Source organism: Hydra vulgaris, chromosome 11 (assembly GCF_038396675.1).
Source record: "Hydra vulgaris chromosome 11, alternate assembly HydraT2T_AEP".
Lineage (NCBI taxonomy): Eukaryota > Metazoa > Cnidaria > Hydrozoa > Anthoathecata > Hydridae > Hydra > Hydra vulgaris.
This window is the reverse complement of record NC_088930.1, coordinates 4,507,474-4,531,007: the sequence shown is the minus strand read 5'-3', so window position 1 is coordinate 4,531,007 and position 23,534 is coordinate 4,507,474. Positions and strand designations below refer to the sequence as shown.

Here is a 23,534-nt window from a genome sequence, read left to right as displayed (position 1 = left end):
CGGACAGCCCCTTATGTGTTTAATATAGAAAATGTTAAAATAAATCAGAAGGAACCAGAGAAACTTAAGTTTTTTTTTGTTTTTTTTTTTTGTAGTTATTTTAGGTGCTCCCAGAAGTCCTTTCGGTTTATCACAGAGCACCGCGGGAGAGCATTTAACAGGAAGTTCACGCCTCCTTCCGTACCAATGTCGCTTGTTAAGCTAGAGCTGGCGTTGAACCTAGGACCTCTGGGTTCTGAGCCAGAACTCTAACCACTGCGCCACGGCTGCTCAAAAGTTTTTACAAAAGTTATTTTAAAAACATTACATGGATGATGATGACATTACACTGATGAAGATGATAAAGTTTAAAACTCGTAAAACAATTTGTATTTAAAAAAAAAATCTTTACAGTAGTAGCAAAAATTTCATTTTCAGAATAAAAACTCGTATAAGCACGTGTTAATCACATTCCAGGCGTAAAAACACGTTGATTTCATGGACAGTTTTATTCGAGCTTAAAATGTGTTTTATGAAGTTTTAAAGTCAAATTTAAATTTTCCCTGTTTTTATGATGGTTTTACATTCGGAAACATAGTATAATATTCTGCTACGTTTCCATAACGGCAAAATTATTAATATCCTTGTTTTTGTTTCGGTAAATAGTAATTTTATGAAACTAAAACCCTATTCTTGACACGTGTTATTCTTTTTGTTAAGGGGGATTTTAAACACGTAACAGAAACTAACAGAAACAACTTAGTACAAATATGTACTGGCTGGAAGTTTATCATATTTTTTTCTAGATAAATCCCTCACCAAGTAGTATTCAGCCTAAAAATTATTTCTTTTCATTTTATTTACAATATTTTTATTTTTCGTTAAATTTCGTAACTTTCGTCTTAGTTTTTTTTAAATTCGTTGTTTTAATAGTTTTCTAGTTTTAGAAATTTTGTTTTTAAAGATTCGGGTGTTTTTCAAAAATATTCAGGAATACTTGATTTAAGCTCTATTAACAGAAAGTATCCGGACGTTTTGTTATTGTCTTAAAATTTAACAAAGCCTAATAATTAGATTTAGAAAACGATTTATTTGATTAATCGTCAAGTATGACGTTGGTTAAAACTTTAAAATTTTTATAAAGTTAAAGTTGAACGCATTGCGGGCGTGTGCAAACGATTTTAAAGACAAAATCAGCAGAAGAAATAAGTATACACGACCAACCTAGAAATAATATAATGTGGCTAAAATTTTTACTCTGTTTCTTCGCTGTTGTTTATACCATTGAAGATGTAAACAATTCATTCATAAATGAAGCATTTGAAAGAACTGCACTACTTGACAGTTTGAAACGAGTGTCATCAAAAGAAGATATCCAAATCATTATGAGTGAACTCCATTTTAGAAATTGTAGCAAAAACCAGTCGTATATTTCATGCAACTTGGTAAGTTAAAACTGAAAGTAAAAACTTTGTAAAAACTTAATTAAAATAGGCTTAAAAAAAATATTTCAGATATATTTTATTTTTAGTGTTTCACATCTGATGATCTTTTGTCGCTATTTAGTATAAGCTCACAAAATAATTTTAGTTCTCATGAAAGTCTTATGATATATAGCGGCATTCTTTATTTATTAACGGCAAAAAATATTGGTGTCGAGTGCAAAACATATTTAAACATATCTTCCGTTTATAAAGAGTTCTTTATGAAGTATGACTTTTCAATTATTAATAACAGAGTCGTTGATAAAATCTTGAGCGATGTTAACGTAACGTTAGGAAATTACTTAAATGGAAGTCAGGTAATTTTTTATTTTCAAATTTGTATATATAAAAATTTTATGTAAATAACAAAATTTATTTATTTTATATCTACATAAAGTGATTAACAATAACCATAGTTTTAATTATAAATTTAAAAATGATTTACTCCTTTGCTTTGAAGCGTTTTTTTTAAAAAAAAAAAATCCATTAATTTAAACTAGATAAAAAATGTATTAATAAATTTATAATTTATTATTTAGTTTATATTTATATTAAATTCTCAACTTGACCTTTCCAAGGATTTTTTTTGAAAAAATTGACTTTAAATTCTAAAAACACAATAAATTCCAAAATAATTCTTTTTAAATATCGAATTAATTTTAATATTGAAGTTCTAAAAAATAGTTATGAGCAATAAACTGAAGATATCAAAGAAAGTATAAACATGGTATGTGTGGCCAAGAATGATAGCAAGGTTTTTTAAATGGCCAAAGAAAGTATATACATGGTATGTATGGCCAAGAATGATAGCAAGGTTTTATAAATTAGGCGTCAGAGAAGCTAACAATATTACTTATCTCGGGGCTTCACTTTGTACCTAAAACCAAAGTTATTTCAGTACACTAAAACTTTATAATGTATTTTCAATACAATACAAAACAAGTATTTGATTTAAATATCAACAATAACAACTTGAGCAGCTTGTAGGACTTTAATGAAATAGAAATTTCAGACAAGTAAAGAAAACACCATATAATTTGCTAACGCAGTCATACAAACTTTTTAATATTGGTTGGTGCCAATAAAATAATTAGTTACACAGTCGGTAAAGATATATATATATATATATATATATATATATATATATATATATATATATATATATATATATATATATATATATATATATATATATATATATATATATATGTTTATCAGTAATATATTTAATTGAAAGTATATTTTTATGGCATTTTAGTCCTAACACAATATATAAATGCCGTTATTGTGCTAAATACAAGAATTATTTATTTACAGTGTTCTTTTGAAAACAAGACACTCATTTTGGGCATCAGTTATTTTTTTGTTATAGTTTCTACAACTCATAAATCACGTTAGCTTGTAGCCTTTTAGAGCACTTATTTTTTAAAGGTAGATGGTAACACATTGTAATATACAACCCCAACGTTCAAAGTGTGTGATGAGATAAAGTCGCCCCCGATTTCTTTTCATTAAAAAAAATTCAAATACAAAATTGTATAAAAGTTTTTTTAACTTTATAAAAAATGGCATTGCAACTTTATCTCTTCCCCAGCCTCAACTATATCAAGTTTGTATAAACCATACAAAAACCAATTACGACCAAACCGGTAATAAAAATATGTTTTTTTTAATTTAAAAGAAAAATAAAATAAACTTTCAAAAATAAGATAAAATAAAATCAAATAATGTCTTATTTTGTCAATTAAGAAAATGTTCAGCTTCAATAAGCTTTAAAATTTTTAACTAAAAAGAGGCAACAGAGCTATGTATGCTTGTTTCAGTTTACCAGGCACTTCGATTTTTGATCTAAGCATATGGGATGTAACACACATAATATTAAATATTTTCAGTTTTCCGTATAATTAAATTTTGACAAGCCTTTAATATTTCAATTTCTCTAAGTAAACATATCTTAAATAAATAAACAACCTAGAAGTTTGGCTTTAAAACTCTACAAATTTCAGAAACTTTTCTTGTATCATGCTTATATATAATATTGAATCGTTATGGTTTTTTTTAAGATCGTCTAGTGTTTCTTCCAGAAACTTTTGATTTGCAATGGCCATGTTTCTGTCACATTCTATAGAGGTGTCATATCTATACAGAATGTGACAGAGATTATTGTTTCATTATCTAGTTAATAATGAAACAGTAATGCTGTCAAGTTTGATATAATAATATAGTTTAAGACAATAAAATCAATCTAAAACTTTTCATTTTATATTTTGTCTAGCATATAAATTGCAAATCAATTTAAAATCATGCAGCATAAATCATAAATCATCAGACCATCTGTTTCCAACAGTTTCATCATAGCAATAAAAAAATAATTTTTGAGTTGAAAGCATATTAGTGTTTGAAAAAAAATGCCTGTAAAGAAAAGCTTTGTCATTATATAAAAAAACAAAAATACCAGATGCTCAAACGCATCAAACAAGACAGCACTTCACAGAAAGATTTAACAGCAGTTTAAAAAATGTTTTACAGAGCTTCCAACTTTTAAAAGTTGAAGGTCTAAGTACCAGGGTTGAATCCAACATGTACACACACACACACACACACACACACACACACACACACACACACACACACACACACACACACACACACACACACACACACACACACACACACACACACACACACATATACATCTCCTCCATTTTAATACCCGTGTCGTCTGCCCTGTTATATACAGAGCCGTAATTAACTTTTTTTGGTCTTTGAGATAGCTGACTTCCAAACATGGAGTAAACTCCAAACATTTATATGTTTATACTTATGTCAAATAAGGATGCTTTGCAAAAAATTGCGATGATTGGAGACTGGGAACAAAAAAGCCCCAAATTTTGTGCCCCCCCCTGCCCTAAACGTGAGAGCAACAAGTTGAAATATTTTTTGTAGTGTTTTTAACTAGACTAATATTCATCGACAAAGTTTAAATTTCATAGTAAAATATTTTGACTTTCAAAAATTATGACCATATAAAGTTTAAACCCCCCCTCAATTTGAGGGGGTTATAAATTTTATATGATCATTATTTTTGAACGCTGAAAGACTTATACGCTGATTAGACTTATACTTATAAGATTATACTTATACGCTGAAAGATAATACTTATATGATGTTTTTCTATATATATATATATATATATATATATATATATATATATATATATATATATATATATATATATATATATATATATATATATATATATATATATATATATATATATATATATATATATATATATATATATATATATATATATATATATATATATATATATATATATATATATATATATATATATATATATATATATATATATATTATTTTAGTGAAATAAATAACACTTTTTAGTTTGAAATACATGTTTCGAACTTACTAAGTTCATCATCAGTTTAAAATGACCGATATAAAATTTTTCAATATATAGGTTACAAAGTAATTAAAAATCCATTAAAAATTGCTGCTGCAAAAAAAATTTATTTATAATACATAATTAAAATAAAAAATGTAACAGAGAATGGTAAAACATTCAGAATGCAGAATGGTAAAACATTGCAGTTGCTTTATCATCAATACGTTGAGAAATGTGTCGGACAGTTCGCCCTATTTAACAAACATTACAGTTTGCACAATTAAATTTATAAACAACGTTAGATTTAAATTTCTGGGAAAAATACCTTTTAATGAAAAAAACTGTTGAATTTTAGTACAAGTTAATATAGGAGCCAAAAAAGAGCCCATATCAACTCCGTCAATTTGGTCATAATAATGACCATTAAAAAGAAACTGTGGATTGTTTTTGGCAAAGTGAAATAATTTAACTAAGTTTTATTTGAAATTTTTTAGTTCAGGGGGTAGTTTTGAAATATTTTTAATACTGCTAGCTCAGTAGTTTCATCTATCGGTATGTTAGTAAATTTTATTTATTTACTAATATTTAGAACTAATAGATAATTCTTTTAAAAAATATTTGGATTTTAAACACTCTGAACCTTTTGAAAAACCAAAATATGAATGTAACATTTTAAATTACCCTATATTGGTGAACAATCTTTAAACGCTCAAAACAAAATATCGGTGTTTATTAAGCTGTTTTGCAAAGCGAAATTTATCATAAAAATGGCATTTACTTCTACAAAAATTCAACAGTTTTTTTTCATTAAAAGATATTATTCCCAGAAATTTAAAATCTAAAGTTGTTTATAAATTTAATTGTGCAAACTGTAATGTTTGTTAAATAGGGCGAACTGTCCGACACATTTCTCAACGTATTGATGGACATTTTAAGGAAGATAAAGAATCACATTATTTCAACATATTAAATCCAACATTGATTGTTTTAATAAAGCAACTGTAGAATGTTTTACTATTTTAGATTCTCCCAATAGGGAAACTGAATTTGAAATTAAAGAAAATCTGTATATAAATTGGCAGAACCCTGAGTTAAACAAACAAGTAAGGAACAGGTATTGAATTGTTCTAATCTAACATATATTAACATCCTGTCCTTTATTGTACATTACCGTTTATGTGTAATTAATGTTAACTTTAAATTTGATTGTATTTTTATTATTTCCTTCGTATTGTATTTTATTTCAGACTATTTTTTTGCTTTAGTAATAATCTTGACTAATACTTCAAATAGTGAACAACTTTTTTATTTATTTATATCTAAAAAAATTAAAGCAAACTGATTAACTAATAAAAAATAAACTGATATACAATTTTGTTAAGTGTCATGTACATGTATGTCGCTACATTTTAAAGCAAAGTGCAATAATAAAGCCATTGTGTACAGTACCTTTATTATTGATTTTTTTAAAGCGAGTTGTTGTTTTACTATAGCAAAACAATAAATTGCTTTTAAAAAAAAATTGCTAAGACGGATGTGGAGGTGGCGGTGTAGCTATCAACATTACTCAGGTAGTTAGCTCTAATGAAGTTATTCAGTTCTATACAAATCTTCTCAAACAAGTTTGGGTATCTATATGAGTGAATAATAAACATATACTTATTGGTTGTAGATATATACCAAATGGTTCTAACTTAATAAAGTACCTCACTGAATCCTTCAAGTTTCCAAAAAGTGATCTCAATTGTTTAGTTAATATAAAGGTGATTACAATTTAATATCAAAGTTTACTTCATCAATCAACAGGGATCTTTTATTTTTAATAAAACAAATGTTTAATTTATTAATTTTTAACAATTGTATTGTTTACAAATATTTTATCACTAAGAAAAATAAAACAAACAAAAAATTTGAACCTTGACTCCACAAATAAAAAAACTAACCTGAGCAAAAAAATTAAAAGGTTTAAACCAATGCCTAAAAAAGGAGTCAATTTTTCATCTAATGTCATACGGAGTACAGATTTTCAAACAGATGTCCTAATTCCTTACAAATTCATGGTATGCTAAAAAAAGACATTTACTTTCATTGATAAAAATATTGCTTTAAAGTTGTATAAAGCTTTTGTTAGAACACACATTAAATATGCAGTGTCTATTTGGGCTCCTTATTTAAAAACTAATAGAGCCAGGCTTTAATCTGTTTAAAGCAAAGCAACAAAATGGACTTCCAACTTGAGAAATAGTAGACTAGACTTCTGATTATAGAAAAAATTCAAAACACAAATTTTTAAAACTGGTTGTTTGTAGTGATGTGTTTTTCCTGCTCGCTGTATGTATACTTTATACGGATAATATCCGGTTACAACTATAATATATATATAACTATAATATAATATAATATAATAATATATATAATATAACTATAATATAATAAAATATAATATAATATAATATAATATAATATAATATAATATAATAACTATAATATAATATAACCACGAAAACAAAATGCAACGACTTCACAATAAGCGAGCGTCTTTTTTTTAACGTAAACAAATTTTTAAAATGAACTTTAAAGATGTGTGCATTATTTCAGACTTGCTCAAATTGTTAACAATAAAAAAGCATTTGTAAAATGCGAAAACTTCAAACGGGTAAAGTGAGGGAATAAACAGCGAAATGAGGGTGAGGAGGTTTAATAAATGATGACCAAATGATTTAGGAAGAACGCGCAAAAGACTGATGGTACGTTGACTAAGGGTTTTAGTTGAGGCAACGATACGATTAAGGTTAGGAGAAAATTTCCACATTTCATCCGTGTCCACAATAACATATTGTGATATAAATTCACAAATATAATCGCAGCACTCATGCCAAGTATGACATTACCCGTTTTCGTGGCAACTGCAAAAAGATCTTTAAACACATTAAACACATTAAGTACAACGTTATTTTTTTAAAATTTTTTACATAAACATAACAGCTATTGAAGCAGAAATAGCAGCTAAATTAAATTCAAAAGATATTTACTAACCCAGTAAAAACACAAACGGCTATTAAACGTCAAAACAACGTTTTGACAAAACGTTCAGATTTGGTCAATCATCCGTTTAGAATGAAATCCAGATTAATGTTTAAAACAAACGTCCATAAAACGTCTATATTTAAACGTATTTTAGACGTCTATTATAGGATTATTAAACGTATACAAAGCGTTTAGATTTTGTCTAATTTACGTTTAAGTCTAATCTAGTTAACGTATATAAAGCGTTTAAATTTAGTCTAAGTAAACGTATAATAATCTTTTAAATCTTGTCTAATAGTTGATTTAGTTAACGGAATTTCAATTTATTTAAGTTTTAAAACTAATATAAATTAAAATTACGTTTTAACTTTTTAACTTTACATAAGTAATATATAGGTCTTGAAATTTATAAATAAGATATAGTTATAAAAGTAATAACATTTAAAAATAAGATGTAGTTCTAAAAGACCGGGTCTTATTTTTATATTTTTTATAACTATTATAATATGTTTATATATAAGTAAGTTTATATATAAGTTTTATACAATACTACTCATACTATACTTTTATTTTATAAAACTATTTATAAAACTATAGACTTGTATAAAACGGGATTTAGAGAAAAAATGTTTGAGAACTATACTTGTTTATGTTTTAATAATTAAAAAAATTAAATAATCAAGGTTTATGCAGTGAAAATTTTATAGTAATAATTTCTATCAAATATTTTTAAAATTTATACTCATAAAAGTTTACGTTAAGATTAATTCAAAGATTACAAATAAAATTAATTAACTCATAAACAAATTTTATGGATCACTGGTTTATGCATTATTAAAAATCTTCCTAGAATACCGTCTACCGCTTGTTCATCATGCACCTGTTTGTGCAGCATCACTTTCTACATTCTTATCCTGATCGTCTGATTTCGTAACCTGATTTGTAACTGCAAAAAACTAGGGTAAAATAGTTAGCATTTCAAATGTAAATTCATAAATCGAAAGTGAAATTACACAGAACAACTTTACGTATAGAGGATTTTTTGAATGGAAGTTTTCCAAAATTTCTTGTACAATCCATGTTTATTTTTGACATTAAAAAATTAATAATGTCGCGACATATATGCAGTTTTTACCAGCCTAATTTAGTTACATTTGCTAAAGAAAATTGGTAAGCTGAGCTTACCAATTTTCTTTAGCAAATGTAACTGAATTAAGCTAAAATGCATCTAAAATAAAAAAATAAATCTAGTTATTAAACCTCTTGATTATTGCAGAGATGAACACCAACTGTTACACAATCATACTAGCGTTTACAAAATAAATTTAAACTGTTTATAAAACTTACGAAAAAAGTTCTTGTAGCAAGACTTTCATAATGAGAGACCAGCAACTCATATTTTTTAACTGTGTCAATGCGGCAAACTATTTGTCTCTGACGACAGATGTTTGGACAGCGGATACTGCGAAAATCGCATTCTTAAGCATTACTGGACATTGAATAGACTTAAGCATTACTGGACATTGAATAGACAACTAAATTTTCCCAAGAAACTGCTGTTCTTCGAGTAATTCATTTCCCGTAAAATCACAAAAAACGGTGTTTATATGAAAGAGTATTTACAAAAAGGTTTAGAATCTTTTAAAATCCCGTTAAACAAAATTCATCTTATTGTTACCGATAATCCAAGCAATATGAAAGCTGCAGTAAAAAGCAGTAAAATGACATCAATTCCATGCTTTATCCATACTTTGCATCTATGTATTCATGACTCTATACTTAGCCAAAAAACCATCAAGGAAATTTTAACTTTAAGCAGAGGAATAACGACCCATTTTAATCATTCTCCAATAGCATGTGCAAAATTAAAATCAATTCAGCAGCAATTAAGTACTGAACCTCACAAAATGAAACAAGATGTTCCAACTCGCTGGAACAGTTCATTTAAAATGCTACAAAGAACGTCTAAACAAAAAGTTCCTTTGGCCACTTATGCGGGGTTTTGCAAAATGGTAGTTCCGCCACATAACTTTTGGTTAGCTAGCATAAAAAGCGTATTTTGTGTGAATAGTTCATCGCAGTGGCGGATCCAGCATTTTTTGATCTTTGAGATAGCTAACTTCCAGACATGGAGCTAACTCCAAACATTTATATATTTATACTTATATCAAATAATGAGGGTTTGCAAAAAAATGGAATGATTGGAAGCTGGGAACAAAAAGCCCCAAAATTTTTGCTACACCTGCCTCAAACATGAGAGCAACAAGTTGATGAAATATTTTTTGTACTATTCTTAACTAGAATTATATTATAGGTATAATCAGATGTAAACTTGAAACTTTTCTATATAAGTTCAAACTAATAATCAAGAAACAGCACGGTTTTGCTAAAAATAAATTATGCTTAACGAATCTATTTGAAACACTTTCAACCGCCTTAGAGAATGGTAAACCTGTTGATGTTATTTTTTTGGATTTTGCCAGAAAATTTAACACAGTGCCGAATAAATAATTGTTGCTTAAATTTACAGCTTATGGAATATCTGGTCTGACAATACAATGGATTGAAGCATTATTAAAATAAAGAAAACAAAGAGTGGCGAAAATGTATCCTCTTGGGCAGAATTTACCAGTGGTGTGCCACAAGGGTCAGTAATTAGATCACTCTTGTTTGTACTATTTATAAACAATTTGCCTGAAACTCTAAAAAAATCTAACCAAGCTGTATGCAGATGATACCAAAATTTTGAGTTGATTAAAGCGCAAATAGTTAACAGTTTTAAAGCAGGTCTTGATTGCTGGATGAGCAGCAATCAAGTAAATTGTCTGTCATAGTGGGTTAATACCACACTCACTGGTTCACACCAGTTACAGCAATTACTAATACTAATGCTCATACTAAATAAAGACAATAACTAATCTCTGAGATCAAACGAGAGGCTCACATACACACTACCTTGTAAACTAACTAAATACAAAGAATGTACTATAACATATCGAGGGTCTAAGATATTGAACATTTTAATAACCACATTGATATGGCAAAAACAGTAAATTTATTTAAGTTTTATATAAAAAATGAAATTTTGAAATGACGACTTTGAAACTAAACATATACACTATCGTTTTTTGAATATGTTCTATCGTTTTTTAACCTAATTTGTTGATATATTCAAGGGAATTTATTCCTCTTATTGTCTTTTTTTCTTTCTTTCTTTTTTTTTTTTACGGAGTTTTGTTATTTATTTAAAGATTTTAACGGAGTTTTTTTTTTATTTTTATTTTTTTATATTTAGTTATAATAACTTTATTTTCTTTACTTTTGTTAAAGCTCACATGCATCACAGTTAAGGCTCTATGAAAAGATTGTGATTGTGACTCTGGTCATCCATATCTTCTTTGAGTCCCTGTCTGTTCATATAAATATATATATATATTTTTTTTATGTAATAATTTTTTTTTTATATTGTTGTATGAACAGCAAAATATATAAAAAAAAAATTAATAAAAAAAAATATATATATATGTATATATATATATATATATATATATATATATATATATATATATATATATATATATATATATATATATATATATATACATATATATATATATGACCATACTTTTCAACCATATCATAAGCCCGGAAATTCTTTAAATTATATTCACGCTGATTCAAACCACCCGCTCAAATTTCAATACAGCTTCCGCATTCAATTGAAATCTTCTGCAAATTCGTCAAGTGAAGAACTTTTCCAAAGATCTTTTCCTATGTACAATGATGCACTGTTAAAGTTTGTCTTAATTTATAAACTAAATACCCCTAATTTAAATTTACCCCATACAAAGAACTGTAAACGCAATACCATTTAACTTAACCATCCTTTCAGAAAAAATTTTAGCATTAATGTAGGATAAAGCTTTTTAACCTTAATCAATAAAAACTTTGCAATAAATCACAAATTCCACAAAATTTTCAACATAAACACGCTAAAAATAAGTTAAAGCTTTATGCCAAATCTACCTTAAATGCCTTAGTGAGACTACATGCCTTTTATCAAGCCAATTCTTAACAATAAACATTGTATACCAAGCTAATTTAAGTTCCAATGATCCTACTTACACTCCTGTCAATTAATTCTACACCAGTGTAAGTGAAACACCATTCAAAATTTGATATGCCAATTATATAAAATTATTTAACATTCTTAAATACAAAAATGACACTGTATATAAAAAGAATTTTGAAAATTAAAAGATGCAAATTTAAATCGAATTGTTAAATATAAAAATAGTTAAACAAAAATGACACTGTATATAAAAATGCTTACAACCCTATCACAAAGTCTTTTTCTTGATTTAAAGAACAAATATCGCTGATGATTGCCGAAAGGCATGAAACTTTAAGTTCCATCACAATGCACAGTCGGCCAAGATCGACATTGAATCCGACATTAAATTCCTTCTTAGAGAGCTTATAAGTGGATATGAGCTGCACAATTTTCTTCGCATAACATCTTCATGAGTGACTTTTCTCGAATACTTTCTCGTATAGTGTTGTCTATAATTTTTAACGCCTTTATTTCGAGATTCCTGAGCTTCCTCAGAAAAAGACCAATGGGTACTGGTTTATCTCTTACAACTTGAGAACAATGAATTGGAATTTTATGTACAATTCAAGGCATTGGGAACCATGGATACATAGAAAAGTAGAGCTCTGCTGTTTCTTTGGCATATTTTTCAAGTTCATATGCCTTATATTGATGTTTCCACAATAAAACACAAAGAATTACGTAGAAACGTTTCGTGAGATTTATCTTAGCCATGTATTTCAGCAGACACCTTTTAGTTTCGGAAAACCTTTCGTGCCTTGTTTCCATAATTTGTTATACCTGAACCGCTGTTTTTTGGTACCTACAACTAAACCTTAGTGATCTTCCCTATTTTGTTAAATTATAACCTTTTTTTATAACAATTTCTTTAGCATCCTGACTCCTTGCCACTTTCCTAATTAAATTCTTTAACTTATATGAAGGCAGCCTTCAAAGCACCTAATCCATGCATGAAATGTGCTCAATCCAAGCTCAGTGGATTATATATATATATATATATATATATATATATATATATATATATATATATATATATATATATATATATATATATATATATATATATATATATATATATATATATAAATATATATATATATATATTTAGATATATAATTCCAGTTTCAGCGAATATCGTATTTTTAGTGATGTCGTAAATAAATTTGAATTTCTTTTATAAATAGACATTTTGATGGTTATTTTGTGTAAAACCATTATATAACTCTAATTTAGACATATAATTATAAACTGGAATTTGAGATCCACTTAAAAGCTGTCTTTCTAAGTAACTGTATTGATACTTACGCTTGTTGTCATGTTGTCTATTGACCTGATTACTTCAAGAAAAAGAACAGTTTTTTAAATAATGTGAATTTCAATATCTTTATAACTTTTAACGAGCAAATTGAATTAAAAAAAAAAATGAAAAATGCTTAAACTTTGTTATTTGATTCATAAATTATAATTAAACAATGTATTTATAACCCTAACTTAAAGTTAGAGTTTATAATTTTTGGTTATTTTACAAAAAAAAGACTCATTTGCGGACGTTTTGAATCAAATTTTGATAAATATTCGCATTTCTTTAAAAAAGCTTTTGGAAGTTTTTAGAGCCAATGTGACCGCCGTTTATATATATATATATATATATATATATATATATATATATATATATATATATATATATATATATATATATATATATATATATATGTATATATATATATATATATATATATATATATATATATATATATATATATATATATATATATATATTATAATAATATATATATATATATATGTATATATATATATATATATATATATATATATATATATATATATATATATATATATATATATATATATATATATATATATATATATAAGATTTATTTACTTTCACCGGCTTTACTTCACTTCTCAAAATAAATATCATTTACAAGTTTAAAAGTTTACTAAAAACGGGCACCGCGGGCGCCTATGAACTTTCTAGTTATGAAATAATGATAAACAATAATGATAATTTGATATCAAATAATAATAAACATATGTCATCAACATTGTTGACAACGTTTCTACTAATACCTAATCTAAATATGAATTGCACATTGTAACATCAAGTTCAATTATCTGCCCGCTTTTTCTATGCTATCTTTCTAACTCGACTTCTTCTGACTTTCACTTTAAATTTCTTCGTTCTTTCTAAACTCACTTACTCTTGGTCAGCAAAGCGCGTAATGATGCTCTTTAGTGAGATGAACTTGTCTTCGCTTGCCTGGGTATGTGGCCTCTATATGGCAACAAGCCGGAGGAGGATAAACCACAATACTCAAATTTATGTTTAATGTATTATTTTATAATTTAGTAATAATATTAGTTTCTGCATTTCTGCATATTCTATAGAATATGCAGAAACAAAGAAAGTTTTTAAATTAATAAAAATTAAGTTTTGACAGACAGCAAAAATGCATTACTGTTAAATCAGAGTGTTTCAAGTGAGACAATTTTTTTATGCAATTTTCAAAATAATATTTCCGCATTTTTTTTATAGTGTTTTGGTTCAGAAGATATTATAAAAGCTGCTAATATATCTTTGGAAAATATTAATGAACATGGGTTGCAATTAGTCAGTGTTTTTATTGTTCAAAACTTGTTAAACAATTTTTGTATTTCAATTTCTAATAAAGATACTGTACTGCTTCCACCTGAGAGTTATTTTATCGAAAAAATTTTTGAAAAATATGGAAACGAAACTAAGATGCAGAAGGAAAATTTTGTTAATCTTTTGAAAAAATTAAACATTGGTTTTTCCTCAGCTCCAAATGAAGTTGCCAAACGAAAAAAAAGATCAGTCTCAAAAGATAATCTCTTACGTAAAAGAAGAAATGTTGATCAAGCTTTTGACAAGGTAAGATTAATTTAGGTACGTGAGTAAAAATGTCAAACTGTTTAAATATTATACTGTTAAATTTCATTACAAAGAGGATCAATACAATATTTTTAAAGTAAAAAAATCATCAAAATTGAACAACTTCTTAAATAGTTTTAACAGTTTAAGCCCCGATTTTTCGGTATATGGATTTTTTGAAGAAACTTTGCTTAAAATAAAGTTTTTTTTAGCTTAAATAATCATCACTTTATCAATTCTTTTCGAAATACAAACATCTTGATATGTGTATTTATGTTGACCACTAATCACCAAACGTATCCAGGGAGATATAGGGGGCAACAAATCACCACCTTTACCATATGAATTTGAATATTTTTTTCAAGAAATAATATACAAAAAAGTTGTTAAAAATTTACATTGCACCACCAAAGTATATGAGAGGCGTATGTTAACAATGGAAGTAGGTGTGGTGGTGATAATTTAATACAGCCTAGTATCAAAAATGAATTGTTTTCGTAAATATTTTTATCTTTATAAATATGAATTAAACTTGTATACAATACAAAATTATGTTATACAAGAATTTACGTATACAAGTGGTGTTTACATTGACTTATAAAAGGGGCGTATGCCCCCTCCCCCCAACCTTAAAAAAAAAAAGATAAAATAATATAATTACTGTTTCATAAAGTCTTAAGATAGAGTTTTTTTCTGTATAAAAAAGGTTCTATAAGTTATTACCGGACAAACACCCAGTCTGGAAAGTGAATGTAAGACTCATGGTAAATGTGTTAATGATGTTTCAACACTTCCTAATATCAAAAAAGTTTTCAATTATGAAATATCAGATTGGTTATTTAAAGTACAACAACAAAAAAGTAAATTAAATAGCTAAAGGATTAAATAGTTGCATAATACACAAAATCAAATTATATTTCTATATATACAAATAAAAATATTTAATCTTTAAATATAATCTCATACCAATTAATGAAGTAAGTGATGCTAAAGAAATTAAAAAGAGAAACCAGTAACCATAGTAACCACTAACCATAGTAGTATAACAATAGTTTACTAAAATAAATTTAATTTCAAGTTTTTGTTACAACATTTTTAGTTAGTATGTATCAATAAACTATACTATTGAAATTGTTAAAATTAAATGAACTAACAAATCTGCTGCATAAACTCACCTAAAAGCCAATTTTAAAGTACAAAATTTATTAAAAAATTAAATTAAAATACTAAAATAGAAAAAAAGATATGTTGTAAATTACTAAATAACTTAAATAGTTCAAACATATCTAAGGCTTCTAAAATACTTTCATATCGATATCTAAAAGCGTCTAAAAACTATTATCAACTAAAAACAACTAAAAATAATACAAACATTTGTCCAGACGTATCTTTTGACATATCTTAGGCTTTCGACAAAGTTTGGCATACTCGTCTTCCCAATAACCTTGTTTTATATGGTGTATCTGGGAAGGTTTTTAAGACTATCAAATTGTTTCTTTCTAACCGCTTTATTAAAATCATCCTCAAAGGACAACACTATTCTTTTTTTCCATTAACTTCTGAAGTACCTCAAGGTTCTATCCTTGGTCCTATTTTCTTTCTTATCTACATTAATGATCTTCCCGACAATCTAAAATCTAAAGTAGCTCTTTTTGTTGATGACTCAACTTTATTCAAAAAGTCTTGACAAAAAGTTTTCTTTTTTTGATCGCTTAGAACAGGCAGCCGATATTAAATTTGATCTCACTTCTGTATCAGAGCTTAGAGTGGCTTGTAAATTTTAACCCCAACAAAAGTATTTTGTGCAAACAACTATCGCTGTACTGTTGACATTCCCATATTAATGAATAGCAACCCTCTCACTGAGTCCTTTTCTTTACGTCTTCTTGGATTATCGTTTATCACTGAACTTTAATGGTTTCTTTTAATGATGCTCGTTTCTCTTTTAGACAAGGTCCAAAAACGCATTGTAAGCGTAGTTAAACCAGCTCTATCTGCTAAGCTTGAGCCTCTTTCCCATAGCCGTAAAGTTGCATCTCATTTTCTTTTCTACAAATACTATCATTATAGTTGCGCAAAGGAGCTATCCTTTCTGTTCGATGAACTAAAACTTATTCTCTCTTGACTTGTCATTTAGAGAAGTCTCATTCATTTACTGTATCTGTCACTCCAAAATCTAACTAATATTGTTGGCTGCTGCCATTGGAATGATTTGAGCAGCTAATACACTATAAGAAATGTTTTTCATTATTTACATTACATGTAAAAAGTTGTAATAATGTTACTGATATACTTTAGTTGTATATGGCCATATTTTATTTATATTATTTATTATAGTTGATAGATTAACTGTGATAAAAAAAAGTCTAGTTTTTAACTAGACTTTTTTAGCAAAAGATGCATGCATGCATGGTACAACAAATAGTTGCATATTGCGAATGTGATTGGAGAGACTTACAATGTAAGATAAAATTTGTAATAATATTACTAATATTATATCACTAATATTAGTAATATTATATTACTAATATGTAAGTCACATTTTTTAAAAATTCAAATTCAAAGTAAGGAAACATTAATTCATTTAATAACTTTACATTGAAGTAAGGCAAATAATTTTATTTCAAAATTTTAATTAATAGGAAACAATATTGAAAACCTTTACTTTTAGCACTACTTTCCATTCTTTTATGAAAATTTTATTTAGTCTAAATCAAAGATAAAAATTGTTTAATTAACCCATTTGCCTCCCGGAACCATTTTGGGCAAAGTGAAAATTAGGTACCAAAAGTGCGACAAAAAATAGACATCCAGCTACAAAATATTTTTCAATGAAATTTGGCCGGTGCATAGATAAATGAAAAACTCAAAAGAAAGAATAGTACAGAAAAAAGAAAGAGCATATCTTTTACATTAATTTTATGCCCAAAGTACAACAAAGTTTTAGAATTAAAAAAAATCAATAAAAAAGACATCTTAATAAACTTAATAATATCCAAATAACAGTAACAATAATAACAAAGTATAATAGTAACAAAGTTTAACTACTCTAGTTTCTAAAAATAATTTATGCTGACATCAAACTCTAAAAAGTTTTATTACTAATCGTCTTCACTACGCTAAAAAAAAATCTAAAAAACGTGACAGTTTTTTAGCACAAAATTTGGTTTCCGTAAAACGCGGATTTCCACATAGGGTGGGGTAATGCGGGTCAACGGGGTAATCTGGGTCTAATTCATATTTATCTGTTATATTGATAATGACTTTAGGTATAAAGTTGAAATTTTTACCACGTTGTTATAACATATTAGGCTAATTAATTTTAAAATATAACCTTGCTATGCTGTTAGAAACGGCACTTTTTTAGCTAAAATGCTAGATACATAAACAAAGTCAATTTTTCTCCATTTTTAAACTTCAGAGAAAATATATTCAAATAAAGCATAAACGCATGAAAAATGGTTATTTTGAACGTTAAATTACTATATTTTAAGGATAGTATACCTGTAAGACACTAACGCACATGGTGTGTTTAAAATTTGAAATATAATATAAAATATTATGATAAGTAAATATGTTATTGAATTTGTTGTTAGTAACATTATAAACCTATTAGTTTCATCAGACCATTCTATTTTTGTGTTAATAATTCTTTAGAACTATTAAACTCTTATGTTTGAAGTTTATATTTTTAAAGTTTACATTAAGAAACATGTGTATTTATTTGTATGAAACAATATGTTTACCTAGGACTTAGGCTAGATCAAATAAAATCTTATATAAGATCTATTTGGTGTTAAAATATTATTTTTAGTGATACGTTATGATTTTTGCTAATTTATTTCACTAGAAGATTAACAGATTTTTCATATATTACTTTAGAAAGTATTTAAAAAATGCCAATACGATATAATAAAAAAATAAAACCCAAGTACAATGCTGATAGTTTGGAAAGAGCAATTATGTTAGTATGTGAGGAAAAAAAGACTATTTATCATGCTGCAAAAAATTGTTCTGTTCCTAAAGAAACATTGAGAAGAAGAATAAAACAATAAGAATTTAATGGAAACAAACGTGAAGGTCGAAAAAGTGTGCTGAGTGATAATGATGAAGCTATGATTGTAGCTGCAGCGCAGTATTGTCAAAGATATGGTCTTCCATTAGATTCTCTTGACATTTGTAATTTAGTAGCTCAATTTTGTACAATAATGAGGATGAAAACTTCTTTTAAAAATGGAATTCCTATGAATAATTGGATAATTTCTTGATAAACTTCGATTACGTAAGCCTGAAATACTTACATTTTCAAGAGCTAAAAGTTTAACAGGTGAAGTTGTAGATACATTTTTTACTATTTTATCTGATGTAATTCATAATAATAACATTGTAACGAATAGTATATACAACCTTGACGAGACTGGGCTCTCCACAAATCACTTAACGAAGAGAGTATTTGTAAATCAACAAATCACTTAACAAAGAGAGTTTTTGTAAATCCAAAAAAGCCATGTACTGTAAAAGCCATGTACCAAAAAAACCTTGTACCATAAAAGCGAACACGGGCAACCATATCCAAATTATTTGTCTTCCGCCAAGTTGCTCACACGCATTACAACGTTAGATGTGGCTGTCTTCAGACCATTAAAGAATGAGTGGAGAAAAATTTTAAATCGGTTTGCAAGAGAAACAGCACAAAAATATTGATAAGACAGCTTTAACAGGGTTATGGAAATAATTGTCTCTCCAGCAAATGCTATAGCAGGATTTTGTGGTACAGGTATCTCACCATTAAGTAAAGAAAAGATAGAAAGAAGAATAACAGGTATTGAATTTCTGAATTAATCACCTGAACGTTATAGCCCTAAATCTCCAAAATTAAAAACACCAAGATCAGCTATGCGAGAAGATTTAAGGGCACTCATATGTCCTAATGTATCTGCTGAAACAGCAGCAATAATAGAACAACAAAAACAAAAAAGGAAGAGAGTATAAGCAAAATGTGAAGAACTCCTTACAAAAGAGAAAGTCAAACGGCAGTTACTCGAGGAACAAAAAGATAGAGAGGAAAAAAAGTTAAAAAAATATACAAAAAAAACTATTACATCTATTGAAGTATCAAAGAAATACCCAAAAATATCTAAGAAGTGCCCAAAATAGCACGAATGCTACCTTAAAAGTGCAGTGATCAAAAAAATAGTTATTTTTTATTAAACACTTTACTAAAACATTATTATTTCTGTTTTAAATCACCATTTTTTTACTTTTATTTGTCCGAATTTTTTAATTTTAATTTTTGTGCTGTGTATGTATGCACTTTCTTTTTCAATAAAAATCTTAAGACTACTTTTTAAAATAAAACCTTGTATATATACTATAAAAAAGGTGCGTGCATATAGAATGTATGTCAGGTTTTTCATAAGCAGTAGTATTTTAAACCAGAACTACCAACATTTTATGTAGACCCACATTACCCCACTACGTGGGGAAATGTGGGTCTATATAGACATCTTCAAATAAAGGCTCCCTAGGCCTACTTATAGTATTTTAAGTAATAGTTTTTTGTTAAATTTGTTTAGTAGGATGTCCAATCATGATTTTACGATATCTTTTGTCAGAAATCCGATACCTAAACATTGTTTTTTTTTAACTCAAAGTCAGAAATAGGTAAAAATAGGCTCAGATTACCCCACCCTACCCTACCTAGATTAATTAAATTATATTAAGGCTGAATTTTATTAAAAATATATTAACATTAGACTTTTTTTATTTTATAATATTTTTATTTCATAAAGTTCTGCTAATTATTTAAAGTCTTTTTAGGTTTTAAAGTCTTAAAGTTTTATTAAAGTCGTTAAGTTTTAAAGTCTTGGGAATAATAAAAAGAAGACTGATTTAATAATACTGGAATGTAACAGAAGTGCAAATTTTTATCTAATGACCAGTCTGTTCGGAACGCCAGGTGGTTAAAGAGAGAGATTGCATCATCAAAATGGATCCAATACCTTTTCTGAAGAGAAATTAGGAATATGAGTAGGAATAAAGGGTAGCAAGAAATGGTAAAAAGTGAGAAGGAGATGGCTTATATACTCTTCATAGTATTAAAGCCTATTTTTAATTATATTTACCTAAATGTGTAAATATAAAAGTATTAGTGGTAGCACAAAAGCTTATATATCAACTATTATTGGAGGGAGGGGGCGCCGCAACTACGCTTGCCCCAAGCGCCGGCAATCCTAGGGACATAATATATATATATATATATATATATATATATAATATATATATATATATATATATATATATATATATATATATATATATATATACTTTCAAGCAACGATTAAATTATGTTTTATCATAAAATAGTATTATTTCATAATAAATCATTTTAACAACTTTTTACGACGCAAGGATAAAAATGCTATTATGCTAATAATAAATGCTATACAACTACTCATTAAAATTAAAGCAAGAATGATAAAAACTCAAAAACCTCAAACTAATTATTTTATTTTAAGCTTTTTGAAATTTTTTTGTGTTACAACTTTCGGTAATATCGAAAACTGTGTATTGGAAAAAGGCTGTAGAAAGACTGAGAAAACACAACCTATTATCATTTTATAAAGAGGTACAGGAAAAATTATTTACACTACGTGCAGCAGGTTTAAAAACCCTACATCAAATGATAAGTGAAATGCATGATAAGAAATGCAATAAGTATTACGAGTGCTTAATTCGCGTAATCTCTACATTAAAATGTGTTGCTCAACAAGGCTTAGCTATTTGACGGATGATGAAATTGAAGGCAATTTTAATCAGTTACTTTTAATGAGGAGTGAAGATTATCCACCTCTATCGAGCTGGCTGTCAAACAGTAAGTACATGTCTCATGATATTGTTAACGAGATAATAGAACTAATGGCAAACTATGTGCTAAGAAATGTACTTAGTGCTATTAAATCGAGAACTTTTTTTTTCGTAATATGCAATGAAACTCGAGACATTTTTGGTATTGACCAAATGTCTATATGTGTTCGATAAGTTTCTAAAAATTTTACTATATACGAAGATTTTATTGATCTCTATGCAGTTGATGCTACCGACAGTAGGTCGCATTTTTATGTAATATGTAATGCTTTATTAAGATGTGGACGAGACAAGAAAATAGTGTGGGAGCAAAGTTACGATGGTTCCGCTTCAATGTCAGGGCATCTAAGTGTTGTTGTAAAACTACTTCAAGATGATGTCAATGAAGCGATTTTTATACATTATTACGCACATTAGCTCAACCTTGTTCTTCAAGATGCTTGTAAACTAGTCAGTTGTGTGAACGAAAGTCAGGAATTGTGCCAGCTGTTGTATAATTTTATTTGTTTAGCTTCAAAGAGACTGGTAAAGTTTAAAAATTTACAATGCAATATACTTGACGAGGATGTCAAGCAAATCAATTTAAGTGCTCCCTGTCCAGAAAATTTCTGAATCAAATGATCCTAACAGAGCTAAAGCAGAAGGTTTACTTGATAAATTATTATCATTTCAATTATATTTTGGGCTTCGCCTGGCTTATGATGTGTTTGCAACTGTAGAGCAAGTCTCTTAACATATGCAATCTGATGATGAACAATTGCTTCATCAATAATGATATTAAAAATTCATATATCATCTATGAGATCAGAAACACGTTTTAAATCATTTTTAAAATTTTCTGTAAATGAAGGAGTTAAGAAATTTGGTTGCAATTCACCTCATGCTTCCTTGCCTCGCCGACGTTTAACTCCTTCTCGCTTTGATGATAATACTTTTAACATTTACAAATGGGACACGATGGGAAATTTCCGAGCTCAGTATTACGAGGTACTTGATGTTATAGAAAGTCAATTAAATCAGTGGTTCCCAGAAAGTTCAATGGAATCAATAACTGCTTTAGAAAGGTTATTATTGCCCACTGCAAATGGTGATACGGGCATAAATGCTTTAGATAATATAAAGGTTTTCTATAAATGATACAGTTTATGAAAAATTAAAAGCTGAACTCTTTCTACTTAAATCCATTTAGGAAACTCATAACATTACCTATAAAATGAACATTAAACAGGTAACAATAATCACAACTATGATTAATATGTTAAGCAACTGTAAAGGAGTCTCAATAATGTTTTCTGTAATATCAAAACTTCAAAAAATTGACTTGGCGATACACAGTGGGCCAGAATTCACTTTCACTGGACAAAATTCATAACTAATTTAATAATAGGACTATATTCACTAAAATTAGCATGAGTACTAATATCAAATCTGCGCTTTATATGGAGGTAATATTTTTTTATTTTGTTGCTATGGATACCTTTATTTTGCTTAGCAACAACCTATTTTTGGTATTTTCAGATATTTTACGAGCGCTATATTCACTAAATTTGGCACGAGTTCCAATATGAGATCACATTTCTTATAAGTGAAAATTTTTTAATATTAAGTTGCTATGGATACTTATATTGCTTAGTTACCAGATACTTTCCTTAGTTACAAAGGGGTAAATTGATTTTTGAATAAATTTTATCGGATTTTCGACCCGCCTGAATTGAATAACAATTAAGTATTTAGGTAAAT

The 23,534-nt window shown here is 27.4% G+C and overlaps 1 protein-coding gene across 1 annotated transcript in view; it reads left to right on the top strand.

Annotated features, from left to right (window-relative positions):
- Window positions 1-1,064: 1,064 nt before the first annotated feature.
- Window positions 1,065-23,534, top strand: part of LOC101238016 (zinc transporter ZIP10) — a 97,911-nt gene continuing 75,441 nt past the window's right edge. Inside the window, exons 1-3 of the mRNA XM_065809842.1 lie at window positions 1,065-1,424; window positions 1,511-1,780; window positions 14,571-14,927. Of these exons, the coding sequence (XP_065665914.1) occupies window positions 1,218-1,424; window positions 1,511-1,780; window positions 14,571-14,927 (834 nt within the window). The 5' untranslated portion in view covers window positions 1,065-1,217. The remainder of the gene's footprint in view (window positions 1,425-1,510; window positions 1,781-14,570; window positions 14,928-23,534) is intronic.